The sequence below is a fragment of the Pseudoliparis swirei genome, chromosome 1 (assembly GCF_029220125.1).
Source record: "Pseudoliparis swirei isolate HS2019 ecotype Mariana Trench chromosome 1, NWPU_hadal_v1, whole genome shotgun sequence".
NCBI classification, from domain to species: domain Eukaryota; kingdom Metazoa; phylum Chordata; class Actinopteri; order Perciformes; family Liparidae; genus Pseudoliparis; species Pseudoliparis swirei.
In genome coordinates, this window is record NC_079388.1 from 13927371 (window position 1) to 13942209 (window position 14839).

At 42.2% G+C, this 14839-nt stretch overlaps 1 protein-coding gene across 1 annotated transcript in view; it reads right to left on the reverse strand.

The window, feature by feature from the left end:
• Nucleotides 1-14839, reverse strand: part of csmd2 (CUB and Sushi multiple domains 2) — a 208905-nt gene that overhangs the window by 34093 nt on the left and 159973 nt on the right. Inside the window, exons 41-48 of the mRNA XM_056417277.1 lie at nucleotides 14698-14814; nucleotides 14282-14491; nucleotides 12849-13037; nucleotides 9253-9430; nucleotides 7106-7251; nucleotides 6927-7007; nucleotides 6259-6372; nucleotides 340-528 (exon numbers count right to left, since the gene is read on the reverse strand). Of these exons, the coding sequence (XP_056273252.1) occupies nucleotides 340-528; nucleotides 6259-6372; nucleotides 6927-7007; nucleotides 7106-7251; nucleotides 9253-9430; nucleotides 12849-13037; nucleotides 14282-14491; nucleotides 14698-14814 (1224 nt within the window). The remainder of the gene's footprint in view (nucleotides 1-339; nucleotides 529-6258; nucleotides 6373-6926; nucleotides 7008-7105; nucleotides 7252-9252; nucleotides 9431-12848; nucleotides 13038-14281; nucleotides 14492-14697; nucleotides 14815-14839) is intronic.

Here is a 14839-nt window from a genome sequence, read left to right on the forward strand (position 1 = left end):
AGATGTAGATGTTCTGACACGGGAGACTGTGATTTTCTGTTAGTAGATGCAGAGTTTAGTAAGGAGCAGTAAATTAATCTGTATGGATCATTTTAGTCTTTAATCGTGGAAATTAGGGCAAATGAGTATTTGGCCAAGGACATGTGGTGGGAGGGACTTTTGGATCAATAGTCGACTGAACAGTAAATTGGGCATCACACAGAACAGGAATCTAACATGACGCTCTTTTAGATAAAACAAAAAGGTTCTAATAAGTATAATGCCGCTCACTAAATTACATGATACTGTACTGTATGCTGGTCTTCATATGTACACTTCCAACAAAAAGCAATGACTCACCATCAAATATCTCAAGCTCATCAAACTGACGGCTGGTCTGGAAGTGTTCAATAGTGAAGGTGATATTGTAGCCAGGTTCGACTTTGACCACCCAGGAGCAGGACTCAAAATGGGGGAAACCGTTGCCTGGTGATTGGCTCATGATGACACCCGTGGAAGCTGTCAGTACCTCATTCATGGGACAAGTCACTGTTGAGAGAAATAAAAGGCAGAGAAAAAAAATAGCAAATTAATTTGAATAACAGGAATAATAATATGTTTGTGTTTTGCCGTTTAGTTTTTTTTTCTCTTCAAAAATGCAACTAACATGTCACGGATGCTCATTCTTTATAGTGAATTAAATTGACCTTGAAGCACAGATTGAATTGGTTCGACCCATGTAGTTTGTGTTGTTGTTGGAGGGCAACTCGACGTGACTAAAAGCACAGCTAAGCTAATTGTCATCCTGGTGCTGAAGCTTTGGCAGTAAACAAAGCTGTCCATGCGAAGTCTGTCCAAGAAAAGGCTTATACATTATGTAATATTACTGACTTGCCACAAGCATATTTCCTCCTCTTTGCTCATTGTCACTATGTGACAGATGTGATGCTAAATTTACGTCTAATGCTCACATCTGCCTGGAAGTCCCATTGCTGTGGCAGGTCTGGGCGGACCACATCCATCCGCTCTTCTAATTCCCCCTCGTCATTGGTTTTGTTGAGGGACATCTCAATGACATCCGTTGACATTTCCAAGTGGTTTCAGTCATTATGAGACATTCATGTCTGTTGCATTTTTGCTGTGATGCTGTAATCTGCCAGAACTGTCTGCATACACAGTGGAACCCCACAAAACCAACTGTGACATGACAGGAAGCCAATGCTGAAACAATGTCACAATGCAACACTTAGTTTCCTTCATATTGTTTTTGCGGCCCACCTAATGGGGCTGAGTGCTAAAGAAGGACACTCTGAATTAACTCTTTCCACAGCAGATAAATATATGTACGTGTTGTACGAGCTAAATAAGATACCAATAACCCACATAGTCAACATTCTCCAAGAAATTAACTGTTTTATTCTATATCACTGCTTACTATAAGAATCCTAAGGGCCTACTTTGGCATACATAATGAGATTTACTGATTTAACACTGAAGGCGGTGCTGGAACTCAACCCCGCAGCTTGATAAGAGCCCGACAATTAACAAAAGACCATTTAATTTTTTTTTTAAATCTCTCTTGTTAAACAGCAGCCAGAGGCTATACTTGTGATTTAAAAAACACTTCAAATTGCACGCGATCAGGTGTTTTTTGCATGACATATTGTGTGTGTCTGTGTCTTTATCAACCTTGTGCAGCAGAAAATATATCCGTGGATGTAAATGCCCCAGTTGTTTGCCACAATTTGAATACTTGAGCGTGTTCTGCCTCAGGGTAAGACAGCACTTGGCTCTTGCAGCTCAGAATCTCATTTCAGCAGCGCCTCCTTTGTGGGACAGTGTGTAAACTTGTTTTTGTGTACGTGGTTGGCTGTGTGTCTGTCAATGCATTGCTGTGTGTGTATCCGTGTGTGTGTTTGTTGACTTGTTCAAACCTCCTCTCTCTGTGTGTTTATAGGGGAAGGTATTATTACATTTGCAGGAAAAACATCACGGCAGACAGCCTGGTTTAAACTGCATTTGCAAATAATCCTCAGAATAAAAATGAAAATAAAATGTACGAGACAGGATTTATTGCCTCAGGAAATTACAGATAATGTCAGGTAAGCTGTCACTCTCAGATGAATGAAAATGAAGAAGGTTCTAGTCAAAGATTTGACAACTGTTTTTGTTTTTCATTGTATCGTTCTTAAAGGAGCAAAAAATCCCAAACAAATTGTGCTTAAAATAGGACAAAACAAAATATATGCAGATGTTTACCATAGGTCAAGAAACTGGAAAAAAACAACGGGGAATGGCATGCAAAAAGTAATTCTAATTAAATTAATCTAAAGTAGTTGTAGTAGTAGTATAACTCAACACATTAAGGGGACATTTTGCAAATTGGTAGGAGAGTAAAATTGTTGTTTGAGAGCAACACATCAAGCCAATACACTTCCCGCAGCGTGAACAATGCTACATGCTACAATAATAATGCCATCATGTTGCATTATGTAGTCAGAAATATATAACGTCCTCTTGGTATCTAACTTTGGAAGTAGAAGGGAGCGTAATCTAAACTCTTCCCAAATTCCAAATTCATTTACAACATCAAGCACTTCAGTGGTGTCATTCAAGGGGCTTGAATTAATTGTGCTGGGAATCTGCATCTAAAATCTCAGAGTGAAGTTCATGAAACAATCTATTCTCAGATGTGGATCAGATGTGTGTTGTCAGTGACCTTTCAGAAAACTTCAAACTGCCATCAGCTTGTCTTGGAGCCGATGGAGACAGACAGGCAGGGGCTCTTATTTATTGCTGCTACTTATTAAAACTAACTTTGAAATGAAGCATTACTCCTTTTGGCTATAAAAAAAAGGGTATTAGGGGACACATCTGACAGCTGGAAAAAGGCAGCAACACAAAAGGTGACATCAACATCGATAGGGCTCAAAACAAACTTTCAGTTTAATGAGACAAGGAATGGAATAAGCTGGTAGCAGTAACTGTATTCTGTGAGACACCCCCATCTGTCTGTGTATGATTTGTTCATGGTATGCAACAGCCTCCCAGTGAAAAATGCTGTAGAAGGCTTCTGTGCAGATGTGCATCTGCATCCATACATGCACATTTGTGCACTCCAGTTTGAAAGTATGGACGTGCATAAATCCGCAATACATCAAGCTTAAAGTGCAGCGGGTCTGTTGAGATGCCTTGACTCGTGTTGGTATTTAATGAGCATAAACTGAAGAGCAATAACAAGCTGATTGAAGGGGATGGGCCACAACATGAGCATTAGCGTGGATCAGGGCCTAACAACTCTGTGAAGTATGCGATGACAATGTAGGTGTAAATAAAAAAGAGGCAGCTGTAATCCATTCTGTAGGGCTAAAAGAAGAGGGCTCGGGGAAAAAAAAAAATCTAGGGAACAAAAGGGAGTTAGACAGAGAGGCGATGGAGGCGAAGGGAACGAGAGGGATGAAGAAAGTGAGCTAGTTGAGAAACTAATGTGACGGGTGATTATACAGGTTTTAACCAGAAATCTGTCTGGGGGATAACCACAGGGATTTGGGATCATCAGAGCTCTTTGTGTTTCAATAATGGATTCAAGCAACACTTTATACTGATGGGGTTGCTCTGTGTGTGTGTGTGTGTGTGTGTGTGTAAAGCTTGAACTCCCCGTGGGCGCATCGAGCAGATGTTGTTCGGGGCGGAGTGTCCAACACAACCCAGTTTAATCAAATAGCAGGGAAATCAAATAATGCACAAATCCACTGGTTGCTCAAATGGCAAGCAATGCTATACGAGTAAGCTTAAACCCATTTCCCAGTTTGACTGGCGATAATTCTCCGGATTAAATAAAGAAAAAAACAAAGATGGGCCTGTTTGTCAGTGTTGAGCGAAAGAAAGAAGACACATCTTGGCATTGAGCGATACTGGTGGGGAAACGTGTGTGAATACCTTGCACCGTGCTCTGTTTTGAACAGGCCTGAGAGAAAGATACCAAAAAATAAAGAAACAAAAGAAGGGAGAATAAAGGGGTACATGTGTTCCATAAGAACAGAAGTCTGACTCGAGTGAGTCGGGGGAGGGAAGTGGCGAGTGAGTGAGGAGGGAATGCAAAGGACAAGAGAGGATACTGGCGCCGAGGGGCAAGCAACACTGCAGAACCGCCTGTCGGCTCCAGCGCCGCTCTCCGGTCTCACAATGACAACATCCACCGCTGTGGAACCCAGACACATACCAGAGTGTGTGTGCATACAGAATATGTACGAGTGTATGATGTGCGCAATGGGAAAGTGTGTGTGTGTGTGTGTGTGGGGGGGGGGGGGGGGGTCTGGGCTTGTCAGAGCTAGAAGTGGTGATTTGATAGGTGCAGCTGCAGCCGGAATCTCCCCTGCATTTCAATGAGATGTGCACTTCATCTCTTTGCTGCCCTCCAACTAAGTCACTCCCCGTCTCGCCTCGCTTTTTGACGCCTGTCCTACTCTCACTTCCTCGCCATCCCCTTGCTCATTTAGCAGTCTCTCCTCCATCTTTCCAGACAGATTTACTTTTTCTTCTACAGAATTCTGCTCATTCAGATTAACCTCAGCGACACTCTTCTTAACCTACACTCTTCTCTCCCCACACAAACTTCTCCTCGTCCTTCACATTGGCAGCAGTCGGTTCCTCCCTGCCCTTTACTTCCTCTCACTCGATTGCAGACTCCTTCAGCTCCTGCTATCTATGGCTCGCCTCTCCATTTTACATGTATGTCTATGCAGGCAACTTGACGGCTTGCGGGAGTTTGGTGGAAATGCTGGTCCCCCAGTATAAGTGTCTCTAAGCTTAAGGTGAACAATTAAGAGGGCACACAAAACATGAATACACGTATATATTCCCAGCAGCAGAGGTCTGCAAGTGCAGTGAAAGGTGAGCTGGCAAAAGGCAGAACTTCATAGGGAAGCAAAAAAGACTCAACGTATTTTCCTGACTTTCTTTTTTCCTCACTTGCATTTTCATACTTTCAGGCTCCTCGGCGTTCTGGGTATAATTATTCCACGTCTTTAAAATTAGCCTACACATATCTCCTTTTCCCCTTTCATTGCCCTCGTTGTTCCACCAACTCATCTTCCTTTTTCCTCTCATGCTGACTGCATTTGCATATTTTTCCTATCTAGCGCTCCAAATTAATTGTATTAATCAAATTCCACCTACTCTCCCATGTCTACCGTATAACCCACAAACAGAGTGAGTCACAAACAATGACAAAGCGAGACAGAGGAGAAAATCTTTTTTTTTCAAGAACAGAATAATTGTATGATAGTTGGCTGGGACCCCTCTATGCACCCAGTCACTTGCCCGGAGGAAAAGTATTCCACACACTATACAGTGCTATGAGGACACGGTGTGCTGGGAACACTGCGCTCATTGATTCCTTTGGGAGGACAATATCTCAGCACGTAGAGGGCACCACAACAACCACCCTCAGCCTCATGGGAGTCGAGTATTATCCACAGAGATGGAAAGTGCTACCAAATTGAAGTGCGGCTGCGGCTCCATGACTACAGACAGAAAAAGTACACACGGGTGCAAAGAGTGAAGCAAAATTCAAACTAGTCCACAAGTCCATGATGAGAGCAGAATGATTAGAGCAAACAATGCTGGAAGTAAAGTCAGAGCATTGGCAGAGGAAGACAGTGTTTCACTTGTGTTGTGGTACATTTGTGCAACACAATGACTTGACCAGCTGAACCCATTGTTTCTACGCTGGGGCATTGCGCTGCTGGTGTGATTTGGACTAGCTTATAAGAGTGTAGTGGGCTGTGTTAGCTGCTGTTTGATCAGCTGTTGACTGCTGAGCTAGCAGTTAATCGCGTATCACATCGGCCTATAACGACACACACAGGCATTTCTGAACCCTTTCACAGTATTTGTATATTCCAGATAGATAGTGTTATAGGGAGATACTAAGAAAAGATGAAGCAGGAGGAGAAAAACACACTAAATACAACTATGAGAGAAAGTGTTATCAAGATGGGAAAAGGGAGAACTTGTCGTAGATCTGATCCTTTGACCTGCAGGATAAATATAGCCAGAAAAGTGCTTTCCTCTCCAACCACTAAGGTGCTTTTAAAAAAAGGTGCAGTGTCCATGGATGTATAAAGAGAAAGGCACGGAGATCCAGGTAAATTTGGAAGGGGTTCTTTTTTGGGAGATTGTGTTAAAATGTTAACAATCTCCCGAGTGTAGTTGCTTAGTGAAAAAGAGAGCATGCCTCTCCTTTGGTAAGTTTTCACACCGAAGGCATTCGCTCACCATCACATGAGGGTGGAGGCCCCTCGAACTCCAAGTGTGTCCCCAACTGGCACGTCAGGATGCTGTTCCCATTTAACTGGTAGCCTGGAAGACATCGGTAGCGCACTATATCACCTGAACAGAGGGATAAGGGGGAGGGAGAGGTACAATTAATGAGGGATCAGAGATGACAGCAAGAGTCCATAAGAATAATACAAGCCAAGATGTCTTCATACAACAACCAGAGCTCCTTAGTCAGGATACAGAAGTAATCATGATCCATTGTGTGTTTCAGGAAAAGCAAAAATGAACAGTGGAAAAAAGTACCATAATAAATCCTCACTGGGGATTCTAAAGATGAAACACTCTGTCATTGTTGCTGCTTTTGTGTCTTGCAATGCGGCAAGGAGGTATGTAAATAAACAGATAAGGAGAATTCATCTTCATTGTCTTCTACAGAGAGAGCACCTTCCTCAAATCCCTCTGGCGTTCTGATTATTTTCTCCTAATCATTTATTCATAATGCGGCCTCAAAATCCCAAGTTTTTGTCGGTATGGGTTGAGTCTGCATTCAGTACAATTGCCTTATGACGTCCAAGATAAAGAGAGTCAGGAGTGCTTAGATATCAGTGCGTGTTGTTGGCCACATGGGGATGAATATGCCTTTTAATTACAGCATTTCCACTTACCGATTTTAAACTCTTTGCTTGCCATCAGGATCTCTGCATTAGGAATGATGGGGGGTGGCAGGCAGAACTGCAGTCTGTAAACTGGATTGAAAGAATCAAAGACAAGAAAGGAGTCAAACACAGAACGTGATAAATGTCTCGTAGAAATTTTTATCAGGGAAGGAAAAACATTTACATACCTTGATAGCTGATATGGAATAATCCACCCTTCTCTGTGTTGCTATGGAAACGTATCAGCACTTGATTGGATGTGCTACTGGGCGGGTTATTCGGCTCTCCATCAGTAAATACTCCCAGTTTCCTGGCTGTCTCTTGTGGACCATCCCTAAAAGAAAAAGCTGAGATTAAACATCTCTCTTGTTCTGCCTGTTTTGTGATATACATGCCTAAAGGTTGCCTAATATTTCTAGACTGAAATAATATCGGCATTAGAATTATTATAACTATGAGGATTTTTTTGTTGCCTATTTTGTGGAGCCCCCTCAGGACTTGGTGCCCTGCGCACAGCGCGTAGTGCGCGATGGGAGCGGCGGCGCTGGTAGTAGTTTATAGCACAAACAACAATGAACTAGTGGAGGCGGCAAGGTGCTCCGTGTTGCCACATTGGATATGGTGAAGTATCGTACCAAAGGCTCAAAATGGTTGTATTTGGAGGATAATTATCGTGTATCTGGCAACCGTGAGATCAGTCGACCAATGACTGTTCTCTATACCGTCAGAGCACGCAAGAAGGTGGAACGTAAGGGAGATACCATTTCCAAAACTTGTAAGGGGTAAATACTAGTTTGTGAAAACCCAGAGAAACACAAATATCCGACGAAGCAAAATCCCGGACGTTTTTGGAATCCCTGCCGGACGCATTTTTTAGGTCTCAAAAGCAGGACATGTCCGGGGAAAACCGGACGTCTGGTCACCCTAGTTAACCAAAAAAAGACGCATGCCAGATTATTGTCAAGCATCTTGCGGCAGCAGAGTATAACCAAGCTGCTCTCACTTCATCATACCCAAGGCAATTACTCTGGGCTGCTCTAGGTGATTACGTTAAACTAAGGTAAAAATTACAGATGAGCGTGGAATGACAGGTCTGGATTGCGCTTTTCCTGCTAACTGCCATCCAATGGGAGTGTTTCTGGAAGCTGCGGCCCGGCCTTGGCAGTCCCCTGACATGGGCATGGCCGATTAAGTCAGCTTCCAGATTTCTGCCACAACCATTCAGCTTAAAAACCATCTGTCTTTGGCTGTCAGACTGGGCATGGGAGATTACAAGCAGCTCTGAAACGGCTGGCTAGGGACCGCTGCCTGACAGCCCTCTGGCCAAGCCTCCATTACGGGGCCCATTTCCTTGGCTCAGTAGTTCAGTGGTTAGATACACAGCGGTGGTTACTGGAAACTGGGGAACATGATAGTCCCCCATCTTGGCTCTGCGTGAGCTTGTTGGGAAAGATCAGCACAGTGGGGGCAGTTTACAGAAGATCAACAATGCACTAAAAAGTGGATATTTTTAGCCATGCGTACCTGCTGACAAAACCTCCTTATGAACTACAAGAATCTTTCTACCAGCAGCCCAATCCATTACGAGAGATGACACCCCCATGCCATGTGGACTTCTCATGTGGTTGTCAAGTTGCCAGGTTGACTGGCAGTCAGATCTCCGGTCTCGCTGAGAGCTGGGACCTTTGCAGCTTGTCTCAGGGAGAAGGCATCAACTGGGACTGGCAACCATCATGCATGCAAAATCCTGTCTTTGGTCGCACATATGGCAGTCCCAGCCCCACAATATGATGAGATGATGAAAGGAAGCTTTACCCCCTTGATACTCAGTCAGGCAAAGAGACACACAGCTACGACATACCTGTCCTTACACAAACATTAACACACGTAAATAGAGCACAAACTTTTCCACCAGCCAAAACCTACTCCCTCTCTTTTCTCTCAAATAGGGTGAGAACGATATTCCTGCTTTGATTGGTTCTTTACATGTTACTGTTTGGTATTTAGGAAACATTTTTTCTTTTATTAAGACTCCATATGAAAAACATTATAAATCAGAGACGGGATGATCTTAAAAGGACGAGGGTTTTGTCAAATGAGACAACAGAGGCAGATATCAGGGGGGGTAACAACGTGAGGTACCGGATAGGAAAGAGTTACCCATTTTGTTAAGATGGGCTCAAGATTTTATTTTAGTTATGACTAGTAAAAAATATAATGTAAGTTTACCACCAAATATAATGGGACATTATATGAAATATTAAGGTGCATTATTCAGTTCTTCATAACCTGTCGTTCCACATATCTGTAGCCACAGGAAGCAATCATTTCTTACCAGACAGAGATAAAATCGTGTGGCCCATGAACCTGAAGCAGGGTGAAGTTGATTTTAATGCCAAAGCCGTGAGCCACAGTGATCAGCCATGAGCAGTCAGCTGAGCTTGGGTACTCCTCTGGGTAACCCGGGGAGAAGATGGTCCCATTGTCTGATGTGATGTTCCCACCGCAAGGCACTGAGGAAGGTAGAAAGGGAGGAATAGTATATATATATATATATATCAGTGGGCCAAGAATACAACAGGATACATCCATAATTTATCAGCAATCGGTTGAAAAAGGGAATTTTTCATCCCCAGCTTCTTCTGCTTCGCTTCTCAGTGTCTCGCTCCCCCTCTCCTTTACTCTTCGTCTAGTGCCCAGGCGCTTGTCTGAGCTAAAGATTAGCCGGTAAAGCCTGTTAGCAAGTGGGGACTTGGATGGAGTGTTTTGCCCAGATACGGCCTCAACCCTTTCCCACTGGGGTGAACAGAGAGAGCGCGGAGACAAGGCGAGGAGTTAGTGTGGCCTGGGCTTTTGTGGTTGTGTGTATGAGAAGTGGATACGTGTGTGTAAATGTATGAGTTTGAGTGACAGGAAAGTTTAAAATAGCATATCTATGACAGCGCTGACAACACTATGGAACCCCCCAAGTTCACACATGCCTGACATCATAAGTAAAAAAATTAAAAATAAACACCCTGCACAACCTGACAGATATACAGTAACACTCACTCACACATATACGGACAAACTAACCTGCACCCAGCATCCAATCTGCATGCATATAATTTGTAACTACACTACCGTTCAAAAGTTTGGGGTCTTTTAGAAATGTCTTTATTTTTCAAAGAAAAGCACTGTTTTTTCAATAAAGATAACATTAATCAAAAATACACACTATACATTGTTAATGTGGTAAATGACTATTCTAGGTGGAAACGTCTGGTTTCTAATGAAATATCTCCATAGGTGTATAGAGGCCCATTTCCATCAACTATCACTCCAGTGTTCTAATGGTACATTGTGTTTGCTAATCGCCTTTTGAACGGTAGTGTATATTTCAAACATTCCTCAGGAACTCAGGAGGCTCGAACCAACTTAACGATTACGAAGCTTAGCATTCCTGCTGGTGCCCTGAGAGAAGCACCATGTTCACCGTGGTAAAGCATGACAAATCAAGAAGGAGTGGTAATCGCAGAAGTGCAGGCATCTTAAGCAACCCAGACAAGTATTTAGTTGATGGCTACGGGCATATGATCTGTATCCTTCTGTTTCTCTCTCAGGTTATATGTGTGTTCATGTTATGGCCAAATGCTTTAGCCCTGGGGTAGACAGGGTGCTGGCTCACCTGTTAAAATAAGCTATCAATAGGACCGATTGATTAAACCCTGGACACGATGGAGTTGTACATACGGCTGACGCCATCAACAGGCAAGCTTCCTACACTTTACACAACTGGGGGAGTGACTGATGAAAACATAAAAGTAAAAACACTGGTCTGCAAATATCATATTTATATTATTTTAATTATCGAAGATGAGAACAGAAGGAGTGGATCTGTTCCGAGCTGCCTTTGTCAAGGCTGAGGGGAGGAGGACAGTTTGCTGTGTTGGATCGGACTAGAGAACCTCCACGTAAGACATATAGGCGCAACTAAACCTGCTCCACACATATGGCTCTATTCCCATGACAAGTATATTTTTTGACTAAAACAACTATATTGCTTTAAAGCATATGTTGGGATGATAGCTGCATGAGAGACAATTAATATGATTAATTCTGGTAAAAACTGCAAATCTCTCTTCATTGGTTTCTTCTTTCTTTGGTCAATGACACAATTAAATAAAACAATTAACCCTTGTGTTGCCTTAGGGTCATTTTGACCCGAATCAATATTACACCCTCCCCCCGCTTTAGGATTAATTTAACCCCATTCAATGTTTAATGTCGGTGTTCTTTCGGTAGTCAACAAACAAACATAAAGTGCCTCACACTTAAACTTGGAAAACAATATTAATTCTAATAATTTTCTGGAGGTTTTAATTGCTGGCGTCAAATTGAACCCAAAGGGTAAAATTTGTTAGTAAATATAAAGGTAACAGGAGGGTGAAACATTGAATCGGGTCAAAAAGGCCCAAAGGCGGGGGGAGGGTGTAATATTGATTCGGGTCAAAATGACCCTAAGGCAACACAAGGGTTAATGGAAAATATGATGCATATGATGATAATGATTTAGAAATATTTAGATACAGAGATTAAATTCTGAACTAAATTAGATTTGGATGTTCTAAATCACTATAGTAAATGTTCTTGTTGGAGCCCTCGACAATTTGTGTCCTCCGAACCGATATGTAAGATGAAGGAGGAAGAAAAGAGCGAAGGTTTAAGTGTAGGGAGAATTGTAAACAATTTTAAAAAAGGAAGGGTACATTGCTCTCATTTTATAGTAAGAACATTGTATAATGATAATTCCAAGTAGGTGAGTGGAGGCCAAGTAACAACAATCAATGTCCCTCATCCTCCTGAGAGAAAATCTGTGCAAATAGTACAGTGAGTGCGAGTGGAGAACAGGCAGTATGGGTCAAATAAAGAAGTAACATGGTCAGCTGCCATGTAATAATAACTATGGCTATGAGGAGAACATCTAAACAAGATCAACACATTTTCTTTCCAATCAAAGGCAGAGATGTTGATACATAAGAAATAATGTGGGATTACTACTCCTTACTTCATGGGCTATTTGTGATTTGAAAGCCCAAATGCTGCATTCAAATACTGATTTGGATGTTGAATGGTCAAAGATTTGGGTCAGGCTGGTGAAGAGTCACATTGTGCATGCGCGTGCTTCTGCATGACAGAGTTGTACTAATCACAGACAAATGGATATACATGAACATATTAAATGTTAAGTAAATATTCACACAACTGCCTAGTCCTCCGCGTCCTTTTCCACCACTCACACGCACACAGGAAAAATGTCCTTGGACAATAATTGTTCAGCTTTTAATGTCATGTGAATATTGAAAATCCCTATAATAAAGAAATTGCTATGAAAGAATAGACTTTCTCGTGTTCCCTCTTCATTTTCACTCGGTTGCCCCATATCTCACTTGCATTTATCTCCCTGCTTGCCCATTCAAAATTTCAGTGTCATGGCCATCACCTTTTTTGTGTAATTTCGCCTCCCTTATTGAATAATTGACAGCTGGAGCGTGACAATGTGGGTCGAGGATGAGGCAAAAGAAAGCGCACACATAACTTTTCTTTTTGAATTCAGGCCCTCTTTTATTCGTCCTTTGTTTGCCTCCGTTCGTGTCCACCGCACAGTATTGATTTTTATTGAAGAATACTTTGCTTCATTAATGGATATGATAATTCAGCTTCATTGCATTATTCATAATAGATAATCATTATCTCTATAGCCCACTTCGCACTAATGATACTCAATAGCTCACTACGTTCTCTAAACAGGAATTAATGTTACTACTTTGGTTCTGCGTTCATTAGTCTTGTCGGCCTCTTGTTTGGAAGATGACACAGCGTTCAGAGTAGTTAATGTGTTAATATAATGTAATGTTTGGATTTTATTATGACAAATCTCGCATCACCTACCTTCGCAGTGAGGGAAAGGGTGATCCCAATTGCGCGTCGTGCCGTGCTCACAGGTTAGGATGGAGTGTCCCATTAGTTGGTACCCAGGCAGACACTCAAAGGAAATGGACTGGCCCACGTTGTAGCCAGCACCCACCACAACCCCGAAACGGAAAGGCTCCGGATCAGGGCACTCCTGTAGCTCATAAGCTGGGGAGAGAACGTCAACTACATCAGTCTTTTCAAATCAGTATACTTTTATTTTTACTTTTATTCAGACTCATTCTAAACATTCAGATAGCATTAAAACAAAAATAAAACAAAAAATACTGTAATAATATTTTTTATATATTAAACAGTGTGCCCCATATGATCATTCTCTATGATCAATCAATTCCCAACTTTAGGGATATGCCTCGATACGTTCTGCTTTCTGATCCGGTTCTTCCTTTTGCTCAACCGCCCACTCACTTCTCTTCCAACTCATCCTTCTAAGACAGGAGTTTTCAGAGGGAAGGAGAAATGCTAGGGGCAGGTTTGACTTGTGCTGGAGGAGTATGGTGCAGTCATCAGAAGTAGTGTGGGTAAATAATTCCTACTTTTTGTTCCTCTTCCTCTTGGAAAGAATAGCAAAGCATGCAATGAGCCTTGAAGAGCCAGGATAGAAATATCACAAAATAAATTGATTTCTATGGATCATAGCTTCTCTGTAGGCGATAACTCATGCAAATACTGCAAAAGGGGGATATTTGCAAATATAATGATTCATTTATATGCTAATGTACACATAATTATGTAAATACACAATGCTATCTTCCGATTGCTGGTTGGTTTGTTGAATCAAAAAATACAAACTCTGTGTGCCTGTTGCATTTGCAGACCACGGCAACATATTCCGTGCTGCCTTACAGATATGTAGTGAAGCCTTTTATTGGTACATGCTTAGGAAATCTTTTAAGTGTTGAGAGACATTTATAGAGCTGGGGAACTTACTGGCTCTGTAGGCTTGATTAGTCTGACAATCAGTTCTAGGACCGATCCAGTAATGTTATGACTTTACTGAAGTGACGCTGTTACGAAACATAATTCATCTCAGACTTTCTAGTGTATTCTGTGATTGTGCCCATTTGGGAAATAGCTCTGACCATTATAGTTACAGTCTCTGCAGTCCTGCCATTTCAGCGACAGAAAAGATGGCTTGAAGTAACCAAAAAGCTCCAGTGACACTGAAGTAATTACTAGTTTTATAAAGCTGTGGAGATGAATGTAACTCCTAAAACTGAAACTGGATTAGCTCGGCAACAATTAGCCATGGTGATTATGATCATTTTTATAAATATATATTAGCATAGACTATTTTGGTCTAAGACAACCCTGGAGCTGATACTAATTTCGCACTTCAATCTTCTGCATCCCGGAGTACACTTTCTTCAACAATATTCTTGGTCTCTTACCCTGGTACTCGAATCTGAACCCCGGTTTGTTCTGTGAATGGTCACTATGGAAATATACTGTGGTCTCATGGGAGGTGGTGAGAAGGGAGGAGGCAATATCCTGGCCACTTAATCGACCAATCACGGAGCTTGTATCAAGGGGACCGTTGCGTATCTCAAGAAAATCATGGTTGGCCTCAGTGGAGAAGTTGAGGAACTGAAGGTTGGCTCCTGGGAAAAAAAGAAAGCAGCACTATTGAGAAAGAGGGGATAGGAAATTGAAAGAGCAATGCCATTGACGTGCTAGTACAGGCTTTTAGATAACAGTTAAAAGACATGTATCAACAACTACAAATGTTGTCATCCCAAACTCCAGCCCTACAATTTCTATAATTGAAGGTTCTTGAAATGCTTTAAGAGCCTCTCATGATGCTCACCATAACCAACGGGCAAGTAGATTCTCCAGGTACAGTCACCGTTGCTCGGGTAGTTGCCAGGGAAACCAGGGCTGAGAATCATGCCCTCCATCTCTTCCCGGATACCACCACATTGAGCTGGCCGAGGGCAGACACAGCACTT